This window comes from Malus domestica, chromosome 09 (genome assembly GCF_042453785.1).
Source record: "Malus domestica chromosome 09, GDT2T_hap1".
Lineage (NCBI taxonomy): Eukaryota > Viridiplantae > Streptophyta > Magnoliopsida > Rosales > Rosaceae > Malus > Malus domestica.
Genome location: NC_091669.1, coordinates 2368213 through 2391560, shown reverse-complemented (window position 1 = coordinate 2391560; position 23348 = coordinate 2368213). Strand labels below are relative to the sequence as shown.

The 23348-nt window shown below is 39.9% G+C and overlaps 1 protein-coding gene across 1 annotated transcript; it reads right to left on the bottom strand.

Moving 5' to 3' along the window:
* Window positions 1–384: 384 nt before the first annotated feature.
* Window positions 385–7524, bottom strand: LOC103442293 (senescence-associated carboxylesterase 101-like). Its single transcript, XM_029107774.2, has 4 exons — window positions 7248–7524; window positions 6189–6549; window positions 1762–2325; window positions 385–1541 (listed from the first exon to the last, which is right to left on the bottom strand). The coding sequence occupies exons 1-4, from the start codon at window positions 7253–7255 to the stop codon at window positions 681–683; spliced, it is 1794 nt and encodes a 597-aa protein (XP_028963607.1). The 5' UTR covers window positions 7256–7524; the 3' UTR covers window positions 385–680.
* Window positions 7525–23348: the final 15824 nt, after the last annotated feature.

The window sequence follows — 23348 nt, the reverse complement described above, 5'->3', positions numbered from 1 at the left end:
ACCCTCTGTGTTACTTGCCAGTTGATTAAGGGTTTAGAGAATTGGATCGTAACAAAAGGCGATGGTTACGAGGTTTGCAAACCTCTGCTAAGGGTTACAAGGTCGCAAGGGCAAGGGTTGCTGGGGATCTGAGATTCAAAGGAGAGCTCAATAATTGCATAAGAGAGAAAAAGGGACGGGGATAGAGGAAGAAATTATCCCCACCTTTTTTTAATTTATTAATTTTTGAAATTTTAAAATTTTGAATTTTGAAATTTCGGTTTTTTTTTTTTTTTTTTTTGAATTTCCACGTGAACCTTTTAATGACACATGACGTCCAGTTATTGTTCACATAGGCGTCGCATCATCAATTAATGGGAGACTTAACAGTCAGACTAACGGATGTATGAGACTGTCCCAAAATTAACAATTTAAGTATAACTCGGAGACAAAAATAACTTAATGTACTACATGTTGAAAAACACAAAATTTAAGAATACTAAACTGAGATTTACCCCTTGAAACATTACCCCCACACAAAAAGAAACCACAAACAAATTAAAATATCCAAAAGTAGTACTAGTAGCACCAACAAGCCCTGCAAGTAATGCACGTCTCTCTATGAAGATCATAAGCGATACAGCAAAATTAATCTTGCTTTATCTGATTTAATTGCTTGCTTAAAACTTAATTATATTGGATTATTGATCAGTACGAACTGAGACCCCATCCGCATATTTGCGATAAGTCTTACGCTTCATGACCTCGGTAAATGCTGAGGAGTAGTTGCTTCCCACAATTACTTTATACTTGTTCCACCAATGCATGAAGCTGCTATTTTTCAAGAAAATATCAACCGTAACTGCGAAATTCTCGAGCATATTCAGAACGTAAAGCTCATATTCGGTCATTGGCTTAGCATCTGGATTACTCGCTTGTTCGTTGCACCAGATAAGCGCTTCCTCGACGTGCGCCCAAAAACAAGAATCATCATTCAGATTAGGAGCCTCGTTCTTCGCTTTTGAATTGGGCTTGCTTGCGCTGCGCAGTTGTGGGTTCTCCTTTTCTTCCCTCTCTTTCTTCTTATTTTCCTCCTCTTCATTGTACCATTGCTCCAAAAGAACGAAATGTCCAGGCCTTTCCTCTATGTAATCTTTTCCACCTTCCTTGTAGTACTCTGCAATGCAAAGTGGTTCGATCATCTTTCTGTAATTCGTTCCAGCAAAAAGAAAAGGGGCTGGCATTGCGGCTCCTTCTTGCCGGGGCTTGTTCGCAGCTTCTGTAACCGTGTCATGCCAATACCTTGAGAGCGTCCTCTTGTACTCTTCGGCCATAATGTCACTCGCGTAACGCTTGTTTCTGTACCTGTCATAGTATCCTATTCCCATGTCTTCGGACGACATCTTGTACCATTCCATGTAGGCCATGTACTTTTCCATCTCATTCAGTTTCAAGTAGGAACTGTAAACCTTCGTCTTCTGCATCGCTAGTTTACGTTCGTGAGTGACCATCTTTTTCATCAGACTTTCGAATTCTATGTTGGGTTGTTGCTGCTGCAATGACTTTTACAAAAGTAGTTGAGAGAAAAGTTAGTAGCTAGAAGCAAAACATGGGGTGTGATTTCCGCAATCTCATATTCCCCCCCTGCACACCCGTGTTTATTTCTAGTCTTTGGATTAAATAAATCAAAGGAGAATCAAGAGATGGAAATAAACAGGTTTGTGCGGAACCCATTTCCCAAAATCATCATCAAATCAGATATTTCTGTTGAAAGTTTGATACCTGTGAGCTGAGAACTCCTAATATTGCTGCCAACTGTGTTTTAATTCCAGCTTTAAGTGGAACTCTATCCTCTTCAACCAACTCAAAGACATCTCTAGACAATGCCTTAGTCTTGAGATCATTCAAAATCTTTCCGTAATCGAACAACTGAATCCCTGAATTCAGACCTGGATTTTGGGCACACCGAGAGCTGGTTTCCACCAATAGTTGCAAAATGGCATCAGGGTCCTCAAAGCAAGAACCACCCGAAGAGGAGCACAGTAGGAATGTTCCGAAAGGCTTATAACCACTCGCTTGCGAAGCGGTTTGGAAGAATTGAAGTACAGGATCATCGATGGAGGCTACATTCAAGAAGCAAGAACTCCACAATGGGAATTGCAACACACATTGTCCGAATTGTTTGTCACCGATCAAAGGTGAACCAAAAGCGATACAAAGGGGACGTTTCACTTTCGATAAGTCGAGGCTTTCTAGCAGCCATAAGGTGAAAAGGGTAGCTACAGCGCCTCCAAAAGATTGTCCAGTGACAAGTACCAATGAGTTGGATTTGCTTCTTTCTACCAGCTGAAATATTACATAAAAGTTAGTCAATTACTGAACTGCCATTTAATCAGTTCGGAGACGTCTCTACGAATAAGGTCCTCAGAACTTCATTCATATTAGAAAAAAAAAAATACTTAAAACTCGGTTTTGAAACAATAAAGAAAGGGAACTTTCATGAAAAGGCATTTGATTAAATTTATTTTAACAAAAAATCATGCTATAACTTTATTTAATAAAAAATACTTAAATATTAATGAAAAACTCTTAAACTTTAATAAAAATGACAAAAGAACTTTAAATTTTAATGAAAAAGACATAATTTAAAAAAAAAAAAAACTAACGCAGGGGACCGTGCGTCTACATACACATTGTTTATGAAACTTACTATACTGTTTATGAAACTTAACATTGTTTATGAAATTTAATAGTACTACACTGTTTGTGAAACTTACGAGATTATAGCACCAGACGTGTGTTTGTGTTAACTTATTTTGTCAAAGGCCTAAAAATAGGTGTCATCGTTGTTACAGTTAGCTAATTCATACATAATATCATATGTATGTGTAGTGTGTTTTCATTTACTTTTTCTTATTTGGTTATATTGGGGGGGGGGGGAGAGGGGGACGCGGGCTAGGCACATGCATGTTTAAATTTTTTATTTTTTTTATCTTTATCATTAAATAAAGTTACTAAATAATTTTTTATTAAAATGTAAAGTTTTGAAGCATTTTTCATTAATTTTCTTTAAAGGGGGAAGGGACTCAACTGTTACTACATTAAGCTCTTAGGGTGTGTTTGTTTAGGCTCACTAGATCTCATTGAACTGAATAGGACTAATTGTTAGTGTAATCTTGTGTTTGTTAGACAGAAGAATTAAGTTTAATGGGATTAAGTCAAACTTGCTCCAACAAACTGCTTCACTAGAAGTTCTTAGCGAGAACCCCAATATCATCGGATTGCTACGACCATCTTCGAGACAGTTGCTCGCTCGTCCTGGTCCTGCTAACCCATCCTGGTCATGCTCATTCTGCTCCCTCATCCTCGTCCCGCTCCTTCATCCTCGTCCTGTTTGGTAAATTCTGAATTTGACAATCAATTTCTTCAATTTTGTTTTGCAGATCGTAATTATTATTGGGTTTTGATTGATTTCATTGTTTGCATGCGAAATCTCTAAAAATTTTGAATTTCTAGCACAAAAATTGGGTGCGTGTACATTTGTGTTCTGTGATTGGGTGCGCTTTTTAATTGATTGCTACCCAATTTATCTGCTATTTTTCCTTATGTGAACTTATTGCTAAGTTTTTGTAAATTGATTGCAATTTTTTCTTTGTTCCCTGCTTATTGTTGTTTAATCTTATCCAAAATTCTCCAATTTGGTTACATAATAATCACCATTTTATGGCCTTTTAACAATCTTTTGAGCATGCAAAAGCACCATTTTCTGATCTATAACCCATATAGCCGTTTTTTTATTTTGTTTTGGGTAAGGTTCTAAAAGGCGCTAGTAGGGCGGCGGGTTTGGACCAAGAACCTAGGCGGCTAGACGGGGCCTAGGCGGACTAGGCGGATTTAAGTAAAATCTATTATATTTCGTGTAAATAAGTACGTATTTATATTTAAAATATATATAATTTCATCATAAACTACAAAATAGAATGACATATACATTATGAAGTATTGAAACATAATGAAATCATGGGGAACAAGGATATAATGTGTGTTCATTTAAGTATGCAACAAGTCTCTTACAATTTATTGAAAAATAAAATGCAAAATGAAAGTGATCTATTTTCTGTTTAAGTGAGTTGTGACCTAGGCGGATGCCTAGGCAGATCTAGACGGGTTAGGCGGTCTAGGCGGGTCTCGAGGCGGTCTAGGAGGGTGCCTCAACAAGTCAATACGCCCTTTCTTAATTTTCAAATGTCTAGGCATTAATCGGGGTGGTGGCCAACCGCCTAACACTTAGAACAGTGGTTCTGGGCTTCCTATTACATAAAGCACCCCTGATTGATTTTTATTTTGGGTGATAATTTTTTGTTTGATTCCTGACATACATACATAAATTCCTTTGTTGTTAATATTTGACATGGGTACACTGGGTTTTGGTTGTTGAGTTCACATTTTCTCAGATGTTTCATTCCCATTAATGAATTATAGTTTATCGTGTGTACTCAGGATTTTGGCTGTTAATATTTGACATGAGTACTCTGGGTTTTGGTGGCTGAAATGTGCTTTAAAACCATAGTTTATGACTTTGGCATCGAGCCTTGACCCACTTGCTGCTAGCTAAAACATTCGATTAACCAGAATGAAGTTACCATCTTATCATTCTATTTTCAAGTGCCTCTACTGACTCAAACTTATGGAGATATCGGATTTGCATCCTTAACCATTGTAAATTTATCAACCTTGAGGCCATATGAAAAGCTATCCGCTTTGTGACTTCCACTTATCTTGCATCCCTTTCCCACTTCTTTTTTGCATCCCTTTCCTACTTATCTTGACTTCTAAATGTCATCTTGATTTTCTATCTTTTACGTTACAAAATCAGTCATCCACACATGTTTATATGGTTTAAAGCTGGGTGATGGTAATACATAAACATGAGGTATTCTTATAAATTTACAAATGAACTACAAGAAGAAAGATAGCTTTTCTCAACTATAATATATTAACTACATGTTCTCCGTTATCCACACAGGTTTACATAAATGTCATCTTGCAAATAGGTAACCCTATAAACCTCCTTAGAAGAAATCCCTTAATTTGAAGTAAAATATTCATCGATGCTCTCCCTCTTCATCCTCAAGAAGTGGTGACTTGCATTAATTTTCTCCTGTCATTTGATTTCATTGAAGCTTATAGTTTTTCACATTGAATTAGTTCTATCATTATCTCCCTTTTACAGTAGTAGGGAGCGATTGATAACCACTTTTGCATTTGCAAGCAGGGATTAAAGAATGCAATTTCGGAGCAGTGTTATGGAACAATTTCGAAGATCCTGCTAAGTACTTGACAACCAAACCCAAGGTTGTTGCCCATATTAACCAACCCATAGGATTTACAAAATGTCTTTAATGTGCTATGTTGTATTTGTTTGACAAAATGAAAAACTGCATATATTGCATGTTAGTGTGTGCAAACATTTACTTTGGTATGTATTTATATATTTCATTATTTTTTTTTTTTGTGAGAAGTGTTGTTCACGCATAATTTTTTTTTAAGAAAACTAATGAAAGAGACTTGAAAACTTTGAGTTTTAATGATAAGGACAAAATAAATGATAAAGTGAATAGTACCAGGATTGATTTTTTAGGGCAAAAATGTGGTTTTTCGTTAAAGTGAACAGTACCGAATGCTTTTCGTTAAAGTTTGTTTTTTTTTCCCTTCATAAAAAGTATCTGGCAATTTTAAAATCTAGTAAATTGTGCAAATCAATAAGTTTTTCCATTTTTTGGTTCTAATAAAGATTGGTAGTGTTAATTTGAAAGAAAATTATGAAAGTCTCTGCACAATTACAAAGTGGAAAATATAATTATGTTCGTTGCACGTAGTGCATAGTGAAGTTCTGGTGTTCGTAGGACATTTTATTGAGTGAGGTGTGTAACTGGTGGAGGGAGAAGTAAAAAAACTAAAAGAAAATTGAAATTAATTTTTTGAGCCCCTATTCTTATCATGCTTAAGTCCAAACCAAGCAAGCTAGTCAAGTCTGAGATAATACGATGCAATAAATGCCCCTTATAACAGTATTAATCAAGGGTTTGTAAGTGTTTCGCGCCAACATAATCTAACATTTATAAACATGATTTTTAAATGTTTCTCACTAACATTAATAGTCTAAGCAGTTAAACACAATCAGTTATCAGAGAGACAACAATATGCACCTTTGTCCTCAGAAGATCGAGGTTGAGGTCGTTGTGATTCAAGGCGAAGAATTCGATTGCCAATTCATTGACGGAGAAAATTGGGGCGTTTTTGCTGCACAAAAACTCAAAGAGGGGAAAATTTTTGTCCCTCAGAGTCAACGACGAAATCATTGCTTGTGGATCTTGAAGCATGACGGGTGAAGTAAGAAAAGATATGATGGTGGTGTTTGAATGCTTGGTTTCAGTAACATATAAGGCCGTTTGCGTATTCGGATCAGGAGCTGTGTTGAGCTTTTGCTTCTGAACAGCTGCCCATGACTGGTGCAGGGGAGGAGAAGTCACCAGCACATTTGCTAGTTCAAGCCCAGCACTGCTAATACTGTCATCACCAACAAAATATTGAAGCAAAGTTAAATGGAGGATGTAAGCCAATAACACCCAACCATAACAAATACGTTTGAAACTGTTTTTGAAATAGCTAACAATGTCACTCTAACGATCAAAAGTGTTTTTCATTATATTGAAAGAAAAACTTAAAAATGTACACGAGTCGGAGAAGTGTTTTCTAAAGAACTTTCGTCGTATTTCTAGTGAAGTCACTTTAGCAAAACACATTGGTAAATTATAAGGACGATTATAAAGCCATTGTACTCGTAAGAAACACTCTACTCATAAGCAGTTCTCTTTTACTATGAACAGATTAGACATATTTATTAAATACTCAAGTGCTCTTTCAAAAAGCACTTGAAAACTTGAAGGTTGACATGGGCGGGTCTGAGGTTGCTCAATTTTATTTTTAAAAACAGTTTTTAGAAAAGTTGGAGCTAAAATTGTGTTTGGTAAAAGTCTAGCCATAGCAAGTGCTTTTCCGAAAAGAGCTTACACTATCTAAAAGCGTTTTGTAATTTTCTTTTGCCAGATTTAACCGTAAGAGCTTTAACTTGTTCAATCAACGATTTTAAAAAACACCTTCAGCCATTTCAGAACAATGTCTGCTTAATCAAGACAATATAAGATCAATCAACGACAAAGGATTCAAAGAAAAATAAGGATCGGAGGAGTTTGAAGTTGACTTACTTGTTCATCTTCAAGTTTTGCCGATCTGCTCAAAAACAGTAGATGGAGAGAATTGGAAACCAGAATGGTCAATGTCTTTCTTTATACTGATATCAATCAGAGCCATGATGACCAAAGAGGAGTCCGCCCAATCAGGACCGTTTAAGTTCAATCATTCAGTTCCAATTCAAGCTAGCTGGACGTCCATTTAATCAATCAAAGCCATGATGACCAATGCGGAATCCGCCCAATCAGGGCCGTACAAATTCAATCATTCAGCTCCAATTCAATCTAGAGTAGAGGAATCAATCCTATCATTATAATTATAATTACGGACGTCTTTGTCCCACCAATCAAATGGCCCCACGAGCAAACCTCCCACCAAGTCGACTATGCACAGGAAAGTCTACTTCGTGGTCAACGGATCTTGTTCCTGAAAGCTTCTCGGAGAACGTTGCCTCGATGCTTTTACTCGTCTTGTTATCTACGTTTACGTGCTAAAGTTGAGATTTATTATTCCCACTTGCTCCTTGTTTAGAGAAATTTTTCTTTATGCTCGTAACATAAGTGGTATATATTAGGAAAAAAAAGTCCATCCATTACGATGAATGCCTGTGAGGGGTGGAATTTTTTGCCAAATTATCATACCAACTGAATTACCAACCGTACCATACTAAAGTTGTGTCAAAAAATTTGTACCATTGGTAATGGTATGGTATTTATATCGTACCATACATTTTCGGTACGATAATGATACTTAAAACTTACCAATGGTATACCGTACCGTGCCACTACTATTAATATTATATCATTTATTTATTCATTTATATATATAATTATGTATTATTATCATTATATATGCATGTTATATTTTTTTTCCTAGTCATTTATCAAATCATCTCACCGTTTAACCTCTACTTTCCCAATAAAAACATAAGCCTTCTTGCTCTGCGACTCTTAGCCATATGCTTCATCTCTATTGCTCCCATTCCAGCGACTCTCTCTTTTCGCAGTCCATCTCATCTTCTCCTTCATCAAATTGGGATGTCTTTCGCCCTAGCTTCGTCTATCAAGTTAATTTTTGTACAAAGAATGTAGAGATGGAATTTAAGAATCTTTGTACTATTTTTTTTAGGGATGTTGGGTTTTCTCAGCAATTCTTCTATCTATTTACTTCTTGTTTCTTAAATGAATCTCTATAAAATTCTCATAATTAAATTAAAAAGTTTTAGAAAGCCAAAAAGAGTGGCCAAAACACGTTTGGGCCTTGAATTGGGTTGAAAAAGAAAAAGAAAAAATCAAATTTTGGCCCAAAACAAAGTGGTAATTATCATTACCATACCATGCCAATCAAACCATTTGGCATGCCGAAATTCGGTATACCGAGAGTTTGGCATGGTAATGGTAATAGATTTTGTCATATCATATGGTTGGTACATGGGTTTTGGTACGGTAATTGTACCAATACTACCCCTACTCGTGATAAATTACAATCCACCACGGATACTGTGTCCGTTAGTATTCTAGATGTAATAAAAAGTCTCAATTTCTAGGATAGGCTATACCCGTTGTCAATTGCAATATAACCATGGATTGTACCCTTGGTGGATTGGGGTTTAACACCATGTGCTATGACCATTGTCGATTACTAATTGACCACAGCTAATGTCCGTTATAAATTATTTTCCAAAATTTAAAAAAATAATAAAACTATTTAACAAATATATATATATATATATATAATTGTTATTAGCACTTCAAAAATTTCATTTGACCCTCCAAACTTTCTATAATTGGAAAGAAAAATACACTTGTGAGGAGTGTAAAATGAGATTTTTGGAGTGCTAATAACAGTTCTATATATATATATTTGTATTTATATATTTTAGTACAGAATAACCAAGAAAATTTCATAGGAAGCTGTTATTGACACCCCCAAAATCTCAATCCACACTCCTTACATATTTCTGATTTATCTATTTTAATTATTTTAATATGATTTCTGAATTTTCCCTTATATTGTTTTTAATGTGCCTAGAATTTTGAAAACCTCATTAAGTATACTTTTAATGACTAAAATAAATTGGTGAGAATGCTTGGACTTTGAGCATTTTCATTTTTTAAACTTTTTTTTTTGAAAGCCTCATTAATCTTTCATTTGGAATTGATTTTGCTGACGAAAAAAAAAATTGGAGGGATTTATGGTAGATTTTTCCAGATTTCCTATGAAACAAATAGCATAACAAATGCCACAAATAGCATCTTTCTTCCTTCTTTTCAACAAAATCAAATTGTTGCTAAAGGCAACAAGTAATTCTTCTAAAATACGACATAATAGTTGTGGCTATCACAGTTCATATCTTGAACATCATAACAAGGAATAATCTCATGTTTTTTTCTTTCTAGAATTTTAACCATGTCAATGCAAAATTAAATAATTCTAAACATAACATCCAAACATATATGTATCAGCAGTTGCCTCCACATCTCAAACCAAGCCTGAAGCTTGTTTCCATTTCCTTGATAATCAAACTCTAATCTTCAATTGCCTCCACATCTCAATGTTACAATATTCAAGTGGTAGACCCTTGTTGATGCACAAAATCAGTGAGGACTTTGGTACAACAGAAAGTGTTAAGTTTGTGACTTTCGCTAGATTGCTCCAATCATTAGTGTGGATAAGTATGCAAATGGATAGAGACAGGGAAGCAAACACAAGATGTACGTGGTTCACCCAGATTGGCTACGTTCACGGAGTAGAGGAGTTCTCATTAATTGTGAAGGGTTTACACAAGTACATTGGTTCAAGCTCTCCTTTAGTGAGTACTAGTGAGTGATGTAGTACAAATGACATTAGGCAATATTGTGGGAGAATGATCTCCTTTTATAGAAGAGAGTTTCTAGCTTTGTTTTGACATTGACACGTGTCGTGTTGTGATTGGCTTCTGATGTCGACACGTGTCGCGCTATAATTGGCTACTGATGTCAACACGTGTCGCGCTGTGATTGGCCTCCTGGTTGGAAGGAAACTCTTCTGGGTCTTTGACGGTATAACGTTGACCGGTGCTCGGTAGTTTCGGGATTGGTTAAGTATGGTACAAACAGTGCTCCCCTAAGTTCCCGAGTGAGGGAAGCTCCTCGGTTGGGGACTTGCAAGATCCAAGCAGCTGAGTAATCATGAAGCTTTTAAGTACTGAAGTGTGGTATCATCTTCACTTGCCTTATCTGTCTCATAGGTAGATGTGGCATCTTCTCTGGAAGTACTTTTCCTCCATCTAGAGGTGGTATCTTTAACCGGTGGAGATGCACAAGGTAATGTATCAATTTGACTTGAAGCTTACTTGTAGTTTCAGGCTTGGTCAAGCGCGATACAAACCATGTAGTAGGAGTCCCTCAAGTCGCCGAGTTAGGAGATTTACCGAAAGAGGTGACAGATAAGGTAAGCAATCAGAGTTCCAAGCAATCAGTCCCAGATTAGAAGTTTGATTTCGAGTTCCGGCTGATTGTTCTCATTCTCCTTATCTTGCAGGCAGCAAGAAGGATAAAGAGAAGAAAAATGAGAAGAGATGATATGAGATACTTTTGCTTTTGAAGAAGTAACTTTCCACAGACTTATTCTTGAACTGGGCTGGAAGGTTTTCTGGTTTCCTCCAGAGTATAAGGCCGACTCAAGAATTTGAGGGTCAAAACAAGTCCATCAAATCTAGAGTACGTTTGACCCTGATGATATGAGATACTTTTTCTGTTGACAAAGTAGTGGATGTATCAGCACGTGTTCTGTTATGCTTGTTTCCACATGCTTTCTTATATCCTTCTCACTTGCCCTATCTGTTCCTCAGATAGATGTGGTATCTTCTCTAGAAGCATAAGATGTTGAAGTTGAGTAATCGAGAGCAATGCCAGGTAAGTAATCATGCAAGGGGTTCCAGGCAGTCAGTTCCTGACTAGAAGCTTGATTCCAAGTGTTGACTGATTGCTCTCTTTCTCATTGTCTTGCAGGTAAGAACAAGGGCAAAGGAAATGGAAGGGAAAAAGCATGATATGAGATACTCTTGCTTTTGACCCTGATGATATGAGATACTCTTGCTCTGGTGTGGCTGGTTTGCATAGGTATTATTGGGGGGAAGAAAGCTGAGTATTTCGAGAGGCTTCGTTGGGAGTGCCCTCTCAGATATGAGGAAGGGTTGAGCATTTTTGTATGTCTGCCTGTCCGTGGAGGATGAAGGTCGACATATATAGGAGTCTTCCTAACAACAAATAGTAATGCTATTCATTTACCCGTCTTGGTCATAGCAATGTAGTGGGAGTTGCAAGCTTCATGTGTAACTTTGTCAGAGCACTTTGAAAAAGTGGTATGTGGTATCTGGAAAGCTGATGTTGCGTGTGAAGATTGCAGACAAATTCTATCCAAGGAAATCTGGCTCTCGAAGTTCGGAGAGCGGTGCCTCTTTGGTTTTTGAACAAGCAATCCTGTTGGGGATTTAGCTCTTGAGATTCGGAGAGCGTTGCCTCTTCAATTTTTGAACAAGAAATCCTATTGGGGATTTGGCTCTCGAGATTTAAATAGCGGCGCTTCTTTGATTTTTGAGAAAGCGATCATGGTGGGAGTCTGTCTCTCGAGATTCGGATAGCGGTGCCTCTTCGATTTTTGAGAAAGTAATCCTGGTGGGAGTCTGGTTCTTGAGATTCGGATAGCGGTGCCTCTTCGATTTTTGAGAAAGCAATCATGGTGAGAGTCTGGCTCTCGAGAGTCGGGGAGCGGTGCCTCTTTAATTTTTAAGAAAGTAATCATGTTGGGAGTGTTTTCTCGATATGAGTAAAGGTTGGGCAAGTCTTCGACAGAATGCCCATAATTTCTGCAAAACTGAATGTGCGTGTGACAGGTGCTGACAAGGCTAGAAAAGTAGGTGCCTCTTTGATTTCTGAGATCGGCCCTCGTGGTCTCTGAGCAGCCCAGCTTTTGAGAAAGCGAGCGCCTCTTCGATTGATTCGGAGAACGGTGCCTCACCGATTTTTGAGAAAGCAATCATGCTGGGGGTCTGGCTCTCGAGATTCGGGGAGCAGTGTCTCTTCGATTTTTGAGAAAGTAATCATGTTGGGAGAGTGGCTCTCGAGATTCGGAGGGCGGTGCCTCTTCGATTTTGGAGCAAGCAATCTTGTTGGGAGTGTTTTCTCGAATGTGAGTAAAGGTTGGGCATGTTTGCTAGTCTACCTTGCCACGAAGCACAGAGGTTGACACACAGGGACTTTCCAATTATCCAGCAATGGTACTGTTCCTTTACCCTCTCTTCGATTTTTAAGAAAGTAGTCATGTTGGGAGTCTGGCTTTTTAGATTCGGAGGACGGTGCCTCTTCGATTTTGGAGCAAGCAATCTTATTGGGAGTGTTTTCTCGAATGTGAGTAAAGGTTGGGCATGTTTGCTAGTCTACCTTGCCACGAAGCACAGAGGTTGACATACATGGACTTTCCAATTATCCAGCAGTGGTACTGTTCCTTTACCCTTGTGGGTAATAATATGGTAGCTAGACCTTCAAAATTTATGGGTCTAAACTTTGTTAGTGCTGTTTCTTTGCTATTCTTTTACCCTTCTTGGTCAGAGCGATGTAGTGGGAGCTGCAAGCTTCACGTGCTCAACTTTGGCAGAGAACTTTGGCAAAGTTATCTGTGGTACCCATGAGCTATTGTTGCGTGTGGGAAGTGGGTGATTGAACAGTAAGATTCATGTGTTTTCTACTTCCCCAGAAGTCTTTGACAGAATGCCCATAATTTCCGCAAAGCTGAGTGTGCGTGTGACAGGTGCTGACAAGGCTGGAAAAGTAGGTGCAGCTTCGATTTCTGAGATCGGCCCTCGTGGTCTCTAGGGAGCCCAGCTTTTGAGAAAGCGAGCGCCTCTTCGATTTCTGAGATCGGCCTTCGTGGTCTTTGAGCAGCCCAACTTTTGAGAAAGCAAACGGCTCTTCGATTTCTGAGATCAACCCTCGTGATCTCTAAGCAGCCCAACTTTTGAGAAAGCAAACGCCTCTTCGATTTCTGAGCAGGCGCCTCTTTGATTTCTGAAGCTCCGTCGAGTGCAGATTTTTATAGGGGCTGACATTAAGTTCCAAAGCACACTTGAATCTCCACCAGTAGAAGCTTCATTCTTGCACTTCTAAGATCTTGATTTGTCCGACCTCTTCTCTCTCCAACACCTTTGAAAATGTCTGGCCCCTCCGACCGTCGTTTTGACTTGAACCTTGTTGAAGAGGCAGCCCCGCCTTCTCCAGACAACATATGGCGCCCATCCTTCGTCTCCCCAACTGGTCCTCTTACCGTTGGGGATTCCGTGATGAAGAATGATATGACCGCTGCGGTGGTGGCCAGGAACCTTCTCACTCCCAAAGATAACAGACTACTTTCCAAACGGTCTGATGAGTTAGCTGTTAAGGATTCGCTGGCTCTCAGTGTTCAGAGTGCAAGTTCTGTGTCTAATATGGCACAACGCCTATTTGCTCGAACCCGCCAAGTTGAATCATTGGCGGCTGAAGTGATGAGTCTCAAACAGGAGATTAGAGGGCTCAAGCATGAGAATAAACAGTTGCACCGGCTCGCACATGACTATGCTACAAACATGAAGAGGAAGCTTGACCAGATGAAGGAAACTGATGGTCAGGTTTTACTTGATCATCAGAGATTTGTGGGTTTGTTCCAAAGGCATTTATTGCCTTCGTCTTCTGGGGCTGTACCGCGTAATGAAGCTCCAAATGATCAACCTCTGATGCCTCCTCCTTCTAGGGTTCTGTCCAGTACTGAGGCTCCAAATGATCCCCCTCCGGTGCCTTCTCTTTCTGGGGCTCTACCGACTGCTGAGACTTCTCCTAAGCAACCTTTGTGAAGGCTCCCTCTTGTGTGTTTATTTTGACTCATGTATATGTACATATTTGTAGCTTATCGGGGATATCAATAAATAAGCTTTCCTTCATTTCAACGTATTGTGTTAAATACACCAAAGCCTTCTTCGCTAAGTTCTTTGAATTTTCTTTTGTTGAAGCTTGTATGTTGAAGCTTTCTGAGTGGAGCATGTAGGTTGGGGTAGTGTTCCCTTAATTTCCCGAGTGAGGAAAACTTCTTGGTTTGAGACTTGGAAAATCCAAGTCACTGAGTGGGATCGGCTATATGAATCTTAGAACGCCATTGTGCTCGATCCTGTGTCATGTCGACACATAAATTTTGAAGGTCTAGCTACCATATTATTACCCACAAGGGTAAAGGAACAGTACCACTGCTGGATAATTGGAAAGTCCCTGTGTGTCAACCTCTGTGCTTCGTGGCAAGGTAGACTAGCAAACATGCCCAACCTTTACTCACATTCGAGAAAACAGTCCCAACAAGATTGCTTGCTCCAAAATCGAAGAGGCACCGTCCTCCGAATCTCGAGAGTCAGACTCCCAACATGACTACTTTCTCAAAATCGAAGAGAGGGTAAAGGAACAGTACCATTGCTGGATAATTGGAAAGTCCCTATGTGTCAACCTTTGTGCTTCGTGGCAAGGTAGACTAGCAAACATGTCCAACCTTTACTCACATTCGAGACAACACTCCCAACAAGATTGCTTGCTCCAAAATCGAAGAGGCACCGCCCTCCGAATCTCGAGAGCCAGACTCCCAACATGATTACTTCCTCAAAAATCGAAGAGACACTACTCTCCGAATCTCGAGAGTCAGACCCCCAACATGATTGCTTTCTCAAAAATCGAAGAGGCATCGTTCTTCGAATCTCGAGAGCCAGATACCACAGACCACTTTTTCAAAGTGCTCTGACAGAGTTAAAACATGTGAAACTGGCAGCTCCCACTACCGTGCTATGACCAAGCAGGGTAAAGGAATAGCATTACTACTTGTTGTTAGGGAGACTCCTATATATGTCGACCTCCATCCCCAACGGACAGGCAGACCTGCAAAAATGCTCAACCCTTCATCATATCTGAGAGGGCACTCCCAACAAAGCCTTTCGAAATATTCAGCTTTCTTTCCCCCCGATAATACCTCTGCAAACAAGCTATACTAGAGCAAGAATATCTCATATCATCAGGGTTAAAAGCAAGAGTATCCCATATCATGCTTTTTTCCTGTTTTTTCTTTTGGCCTTGTTTTTACCTGCAAGACAAGGAGAAAGAGAGCAATCAGTCAGCACTTGGAATCAAGCTTCCAGCCAGGAACTGACTGCCTGGAACCCCTTACCTGATTACTTACCTGGCATTGCTCTCGAGTACTCATCTTCAACATCTTATGTTTCCAGGGAAGATTCCGCATCTGCTTGAGGAACAGATAGGGCAAGTGCGAAGGATACAAGGAAGCATGTGGAGACAAGCGTAACAGCACACGTGCCGATACATCCATTACTCTGTCAAAAGCAAAAGTATCCCATATCAGCAGGGTGGAACGTACTCTAGATTTGATGGACTTGTTTTGACCCTCAAATTCTTCAGTCGGCCTTATACTCTGGAGGAAACCAGAAAACCCTCCAGCTTAGTTCAAGAATAAGCCTGTGGAAAGTTACTTCTTCAAAAGCAAAAGTATCTCATATCATCTCTTCTCATTTTTCTTCTCTTTATCCTTCATGCTGCTGCAAGATGGGGAGAAGGTGAACAATCAGTCGGAGCTCTGATTGCTTACCTTGTCTGTCACCTCTTTCAGCAGACCCCCTAGCTCGGCGACTTGGGGGACTTCTACTACATGGTTTGTATCGCGCTTGACCAAGCCTGAAACTACAAGTAAGCTTCAAGTGAAATTGATACATTACCTTGTGCATCTCCACCAGTTAAAGATACCACCCCTGGATGGAGGAAGAGTACTTCCAGAGAAGATGCCACATCTACCTATGAGACAGATAAGGCAAGTCAAGACGACACCACACTCCGATACTTAGAAGTTTCGTGATTACGAGATCATTCTCCCACAATATTTCCTAATGTCATTTGTACTAAATCATTCACTCGTACTCACTAAAGGAGAGCTTGAACCTATGTACTTGTGTAAACCCTTCACAATTAATGAGAACTCTTCTATTCCGTGGACGTAGCCAATCTGGGTGAACCACGTACATCTTGTGTTTGCTTTCCTATCTCTATCCATTTATTTACTTATCCACACTAATGACCGGAGCAATCTAGCGAAGATCACAAAAAGCGACCGTTTTCGTTACCTATGATCTATCTTGCAAGAGAACGGAGAATTAGATGGAGATCTCAACCATAGAATACGAGCTGGATGGAAAGAGTGCATCCGACGTGTTGTGTGACCGTCGTAGGCCACTGAAGCTCAAGGGAAAATTTTATAGGACGGCAATAAGGCCAGCGATGTTGTATGGCAGAGAATGTTGGGTGGTGAAGCATCAACACGTACACAAAATGGGTGTAGCGGAGATGAGGATGCTTCGTGGGATGTGTGGGCACACGAGAAAGGATAAGATTGGGAATGAGGATATCCGAGGTACAGTAGGAGTAGCCGAAATTGTAGGAAAGATGAGAGAAAATCAGCTCTGGTGATTTGGACATGTGCAAAGAAGGCCGACTGACGCTCCGGTTCGAAGATGTGACTACGGGACAGAGGTTCAGGGCCGAAGGGGTAGAGGAAGACCTAGGAAAACTTTGGAAGAGACTCTAAGAAAAGACTTAGAGTACTTGGATCTAACGGAGGACATGACACAAAACCGAGCGCAATGGCGTTCTAGGATTCATATAGCCGACCCCACTTAGTGGGAAAAGGCTTTGTTGTTGTTGTTGTTGTGTACCTTGCCACGGAGCACGGAGGTTGACACACATAGGGACTTTCCAGTTATCAAGCAGTGGTGCTGTTCCTTTACCAGTGTGGGTAATGGTAAGGTAGCTGGACCTTCAAAATTTATGTGTATAAACTTTGTCAGAGATCTTTCGCAAAGTTATCTGTGGTACCCGATGAGCTGATGTTGTGTGTGGGGATTGTCGACATATTTTACTCAGGAAAAATCTGCTTCTCGAAATCCAGATAATGGTGCCTCTTCTATTTTTGAACAAACGGCCCTGCTGCCCTTTCTTTTATAGGACCACCAATTATGTGCAAGAAGTACGTTTAAATAGTTATTGCTTGTAGGAATTTTCCCTTTATTTTCGTACTTCAGAGATTTATTGGACCTCATTTCTCTTTCATCATTTCTGAAAATGTCTGGCCCATCCGACCGTCGTTTTGACTTGAACTTTGGTGAAGAGGCAACCATACCTCTTCAAGACAACATATGATGCCCATCCTTCTTATCCCTTACTGGTCATCTTACCATTGGGGACTCTGTGATGAAGAATGATATGACCGCTGCGGTGGTGGCCAGGAACCTTCTCACTCCCAAAGATAACAGACTACTTTCCAAATGGTCTGATGAGTTGGCTGTTAAGGATTCTCTGGCTCTCAGTGTTCAGTGTGCAGGTTTTGTGTCTAATATGGCCCAACGCCTATTTGCTCGAACCCACCAAGTTGAATCATTGGCGGCTGAAGTGATAAGTCTCAAACAGGAGATTAAAGGGCTTAAGCATGAGAATAAACAATTGCACAGGCTCGCACATGACTTTGTTACAAACATGAAGAGAAAGCTTAACCAGATGCAGGAATCTGATGGTCAGATTTTGCTTGATCATCAGAGGTTTGTGGGTTTGTTCCAAAGGCATTTATTGCCTTCGTCTTCTGGGGCTGTATCGCGTAATGAAGCTCTAAATGATCAACCTCTGATGCCTCCTCATTTTGGGGTTCTGTCCAGTACTGAGGCTCCGAATGATCACCCTCTGGTGCCTTCTTTTTCTGGGGCTCTGCCGACTGCTGAGACTTCTCCTGAGCAACTTTTGTGAAGGCTCCCTTTTGTTTGTTTATTTTGATTCATGTATATATACATATTTGTAACTTATCGGAGATATCAATAAATAAGCTTTGCTTCATTTCAACGTATTGTGTTAAATACACCAAGGCCTCCTTCACTAAGTTCTTTAATTTTTTTTTCTTTTGTTGAAGCTTGTATGTTGAAGCTTTGTGAGTGAAGCATGTAGGTTAAGGTAGTGCTCCCTTAATTTCCCGAGTGAGGAAAACTTCTCGTTTGGAGACTTGAAAGATCCAAGTCACTGAGTAGTCGTGAAACTTCTAAGTACCGAGGTGTAGTAGCTTATGGTAGGAGTCCCCCAAGTCTTCGGTCGAGGGAGTTGACGAAGGAGGTGTCTTGCTAGTAGCCAAGTTTTCAAAGTAACAAAACTTCACCATTTTCCTTTCTAAGTGGTAGCCCAAAACCCCTCTTTCATGTACATTTGTTATGAAAGTTGTTACGCCCAAAGAATGTGAGGTATAGGCTCTCTTTCTTTTTTTTTGAATTTTTGAATTTTTTTTTCTTCAAATTTTGGAATTTTTTATTTTATTTTTTTCGAATTTTCAAAAAAAAAAAAAAAATATATATATATATATATATATATATATATATATATAAGCTTTGTAGGTGAAGCTTTTGGAGTTGAAGCTTTTGTAGGTAAAGCTTTGGAGTTGAAGCTTTGTAGGTGAAGCAGCTTTTGGAGTTGAAGCTTATGTAGGTGAAGCAACTTTTGGAGTTGAAGCTTTGTAGGTGAAGCTTTGATGTTGAAGCTTTGTAGGTGAAACTTTGTAGGTGAAGCTTTGATGTTGAAGCTTTGTAGGTGAAGCTTTGGGGTTGAAACTTTTGTAGGTGAAGCTTTGGAGTTGAAGCTTTGTAGGTGAAGCTTTGGTGTTGAAGCTTTGTAGGTGAAGCTTTGGTGTTGAACTTTATAGGTGAAGCTTTGGTGTTGAAGCTTTTGTAGGTAAAGCTTTTGTAGGTGAAACTTTGGTGTTGAAGCTTTTGTAGGTGAAGCTTTGGTGTTGAATCTTTTGTAGGTGAAGCTTTGTTGGATACCATGAATTGATTTTGCTTCACACTATCTTGATCAAGATAGTGTGAAGCTTTTGAGAATTTGTAGTTGCCCTCCATTTGTTGAAGCTTTTGTTGGTGAACCTTTTGTGGTGAAGCTTTGTAGGTGAAGCTTTGTTGGGTACCATGAATTGATTTTGCTTCACACTATCTTGATCAAGATAGTGTGAAGCTTTTGAGAATTTGTAGTTGCCCTCCATTTGTTGAAGCTTTGTATGTGAAGCTTTGAGGTTGAAGCTTTGTTAGGTACCATGAATTGATTTTGCTTCACACTATCTTGATCAAGATAGTATGAAGCTTTTGAGAATTTGTAGTTGTCCTCCATTAATGAAGTTTTGTTGAATTTCCCAATTTTTTTTTTTTTTTGGAAACTAGAAATTTGAAAATGTGGGAGAGATAACATTTACAAATTTTGCTTCTACACTATTGAGCAAGAGATTGTGATGCAAGCCACACCTTGTAGTAGTCGAAGGTTTGGATGAACCATATAAATTTAATTTGCTTCGAACAATCTTGATCAAGAGTGTGTGAAGCTTTCTACGAGTTGTAGTGTTGGCATTGTTACAGAAGAGAAATGTCTGGAGCAGATGCAAGAGGGCTGAAGAGCTTGATCTTCGTATACCATGCACTGAAGCCATTGTTGGCTTGCAATAAGACTTTGTTGGTGACTATAACTCTTGTTAGGCATAAGACTGTGTGAAGCTTGAGGGTTTTTTATTATTTGTGAATGCTAGGAGTTCACATGTACAAGTTGTACCACTCGTCTTTTGGTTGGTGGAATGAATGGTGAGTTGCTTTCATCACTTGGTTGGTGGTACGAAGGTGAGTTCCTTCATTACCTTTCATCACATTTCATCACCTGGTTGGTGGCATGAAGATGAGTTCCTTCTTCACCTGGTTGGTGGCATGAATAGAAAGTTGCCAAATGATATTAGAGTACGGGTTGTACATTTCATCACCTAGTTGGTGGCATGAAGAAGAGTACGGGTTGTACATTTCATCACCTGGTTGGTGGCACGAAGATGAGTTCCTTCTTCACCTGGTTGGTGGCATGGGTGGCAAGTTGACAAATGATATTAGAGTACGGGTTGTACATTTCATTACCTGGTTGATGGCATGAAGGAGAGTACGGGTTGTACATTTTATCACCTGGTTGGTGGTATGAAGATGAGTTTCTTCTTCACCAGGTTGGTGGCATGAGTGGCAAGTTGCCAAATGATATTAGAGTACGGGTTGTACATTTCATCACCTGGTTGGTGGCATGAAGATGAGTTCCTTCTTTTACATTTCATCACCTGGTTAGTTAGAATAAGGACAAGGTGTCGAGGCACATTGTAGCAAATGTTGAATGACACAAAGTATGTTGAACCTTTTCGAAGCACAGTTGGCATATGTATGGATGTGTTGGAATGTATGATGTTTATGTATGAATGTATTGGAACGTATGATGTTTATGTTGATTGACATGAGTGATGCTTATGAATGTTTTGCTATGCATGAAGGGATCCATGCTTTCGATATGTGAATCATGTTGGTTGTAACACTTAGTATCACATACTTTGTGTCAAAGTATGCATGTTGAAGCTCTGAGTTGGAGTATAGGGGTAGTCAGCATAGACCAAGTGTTCCAGTGCTAGGAATGCAAAAGACTCAAGAGAAGTTGTCTGAATTCCTTCTTCTTTAAATAGTTGCCGAATGGCTTGTGTGACAAAATATCTCAAGCGATTAAGGGTCAAAACATTTGTAATGTATATGCCTTCTTATAATAGCATTTCCTTCAGTACCTAGTCCTCTGCTTTGAAAGAGTGAGGCTTGGCCCCATAGTCATAATAGTCAATGGTACATTCACCCCTGGTTGTCTTGATACGAACTATTATCCCTCTTGTTGTAATGGGCTTGCTGAGAGTAAAAATCATTCCTCTTACCAAGAGACAAATACGTTTGGTGACTTAGCGAGTAGCTAAATGAGCTAGGAGATAATGCAATGGGTGTCTGAATGGTCAATATATCCTCACTTGGTAGAACTTGACTTCCACTTCCTACTTGTTGATAGGGGTTAACCATATGGGGGTTCCTTTGGTATGTCCTTGCTTAGGCAGAGGCGTGGTTGTAAGCCTGTGCCATCACCTCAGAGTAAGTCCTCTAAGTGTTGGCATTGATCATGTACTTGAAGAAACAATCACGTAGGCCTTGAGGGCGGTCTTGTCATCTGCCTCAACGCAGCGAGAATACTTATGGCTGAACGTAGTAACTCATCCAACTTTTGGCTAATATTGTACAAGTCATCAGTTTAGAGCATCTGATATGCCATGGTGGACTCAAAGAGGTTAAGGTGTTCAATCGAGTCCTCTATTTCAGTATAGAGTTGTAAATCAAGCTTTTGTTTTGTCTTCGCTTGAAGGGGGTGTCAAGGATCCTTCTTGTGAGAGGGTCAGGCCTGGGTTGGTTCCAGTCAGGTATCTCGGCCTGATGTTTGGCCTTCAACTTGTTTACTTCTTCAAGAAGCTGTAGGACAAAGGGGTCCTGAGTGGAGTCATGTACCACTGGAATTTTCTTCCGCAAGTTTCCATCGCCTTTTGGAAGTAGGAAAGTTTGAGCAAGAGCGTGTGGTTTTTCCTTGGACTTGCCGTATTGACTTCTAAGGTGAGTCTGTCGGAATACCTCCGAGTCTTCTGTACCTTCATGTTCCTCTGGGACATGTCATTCCTTCCCTAGATTGGCAGCTGGCCTGGGTCGTGGGAGAGGACCGAGTCTTTTAGAAACTCTTGGGTCATTGATCTTCGAGCTTATGTGGGGGAGGGATTCTCTCGACGTTACTTTAGGAAGTCTCGGCAGTCACGATAAACGGCTTTCGATCTTTCTAACCCTTCTACAAGGATGTGTCTTCCTCCACTTCTCCTGCTTCAGGTCGAAGCAGCTGGGTTAAGAGAAGTCTCATGTTGATCAATGTTTTGATGATTAGCTCACTCCTTATCAGGGATACCCATGTCGAATGAATGTGACCCTCTGTGTTGGGGGGCATCCAGATGATGGTTGATGTCCACAGGGGTAACGAGCTCGCGTGTTTGAGTACGCCTAGTTTCGTGGAGAGTCTTAAAGAGCTTCTCATACTGCTCCTAAAGGACCTCATTCTTCATTGCTAACTTGTTGTTCTGAGCTTCTAGCTCATTTACTTTAGCTTGAAGAGCAACCCTCTTTCCTTCATTCTTTCGTTGCTTCGCACTAGGTGCAAGATGGGTGTCATTCTGTGTGCTGTGGCTTCTTTCGCTCCCCATGTTAGAGAGGGATGCTTGGTCAAAAGAGAGTGTACGAATGGTGGAAACCAGCTTGACAAAGCTGAAGAGAGTGGGAATAAGTGTCGTTCCCACAGACGGCGCCAAATGTTTATGCATAAAATCAGTGAGGACTTTGGTACAACAGAAAGTGTTAAGTTTGTGACTTTCGCTAGATTGCTCCAGTCACTAGTGTGGATAAGTATGCAAATGGATAGAGACAATGAAGCAAACACAAGATATATGTGGTTCACCCAGATTGGCTACGTCCACGGAGTAGATGAGTTATCATTAATTGTGAAAGGTTTACACAAGTACATAGGTTCAAGCTCTCCTTTAGTGAGTACTAGTGAATGATTTAGTACAAGTGACATTAGGCAATATTGTGGGAGAATGATCTCCTTTTATAGAAGAGAGTTTCTAGCTTTGTTCTGACATTGACACATGTCGTGTTGTGATTGACTTCCAATGTTGACACGTGTCATGCTATAATTGGCTTCTGATGTCGACACGTGTCTCGCTGTGATTGGCCTCCTGGTTAGTGGGAAACTCTTCTGGGTCCTTGACGGTATAACGTTAATCGATGCTCGGTAGTTTCGGGATTGATCAAGTATGGTACAAACAACCCTAACGAAAATATGTTCAAGAAACAAAATTTTGTCAATCGGATATCAAATATGGAATTGGACATCGAATGTACTCAAGAATGATCAACTGGGTCCTCGAGCTACGCGCCACCGGCATGCACCACCGCACGAGGTGGTTAATCGCCCTGATTTGCCGGAAAATCCACCTAACTCCAAAATTTCTCAAAGTATACCAAAATAAAGATCTTGAAGAAGGGAGTAAGTTTTATACATGGGTCGAGGTCTAAGGCCTGATAATACCATGATCCATCGGAAAACCCTAAAAATGGTGCACTTTGA

Bases quoted from the DNA above. Each gene is read 5' to 3' on its own strand.
- LOC103442293 (XM_029107774.2), bottom strand. The intron at 2,326-6,188 runs GTGCATATTGTT...GTAATATTTCAG, and splicing joins TCGATCTTCTGAGGACAAAG to CTGGTAGAAAGAAGCAAATC. The intron at 1,542-1,761 runs GTATCAAACTTT...CTTTTGTAAAAG, and splicing joins TAGGAGTTCTCAGCTCACAG to TCATTGCAGCAGCAACAACC.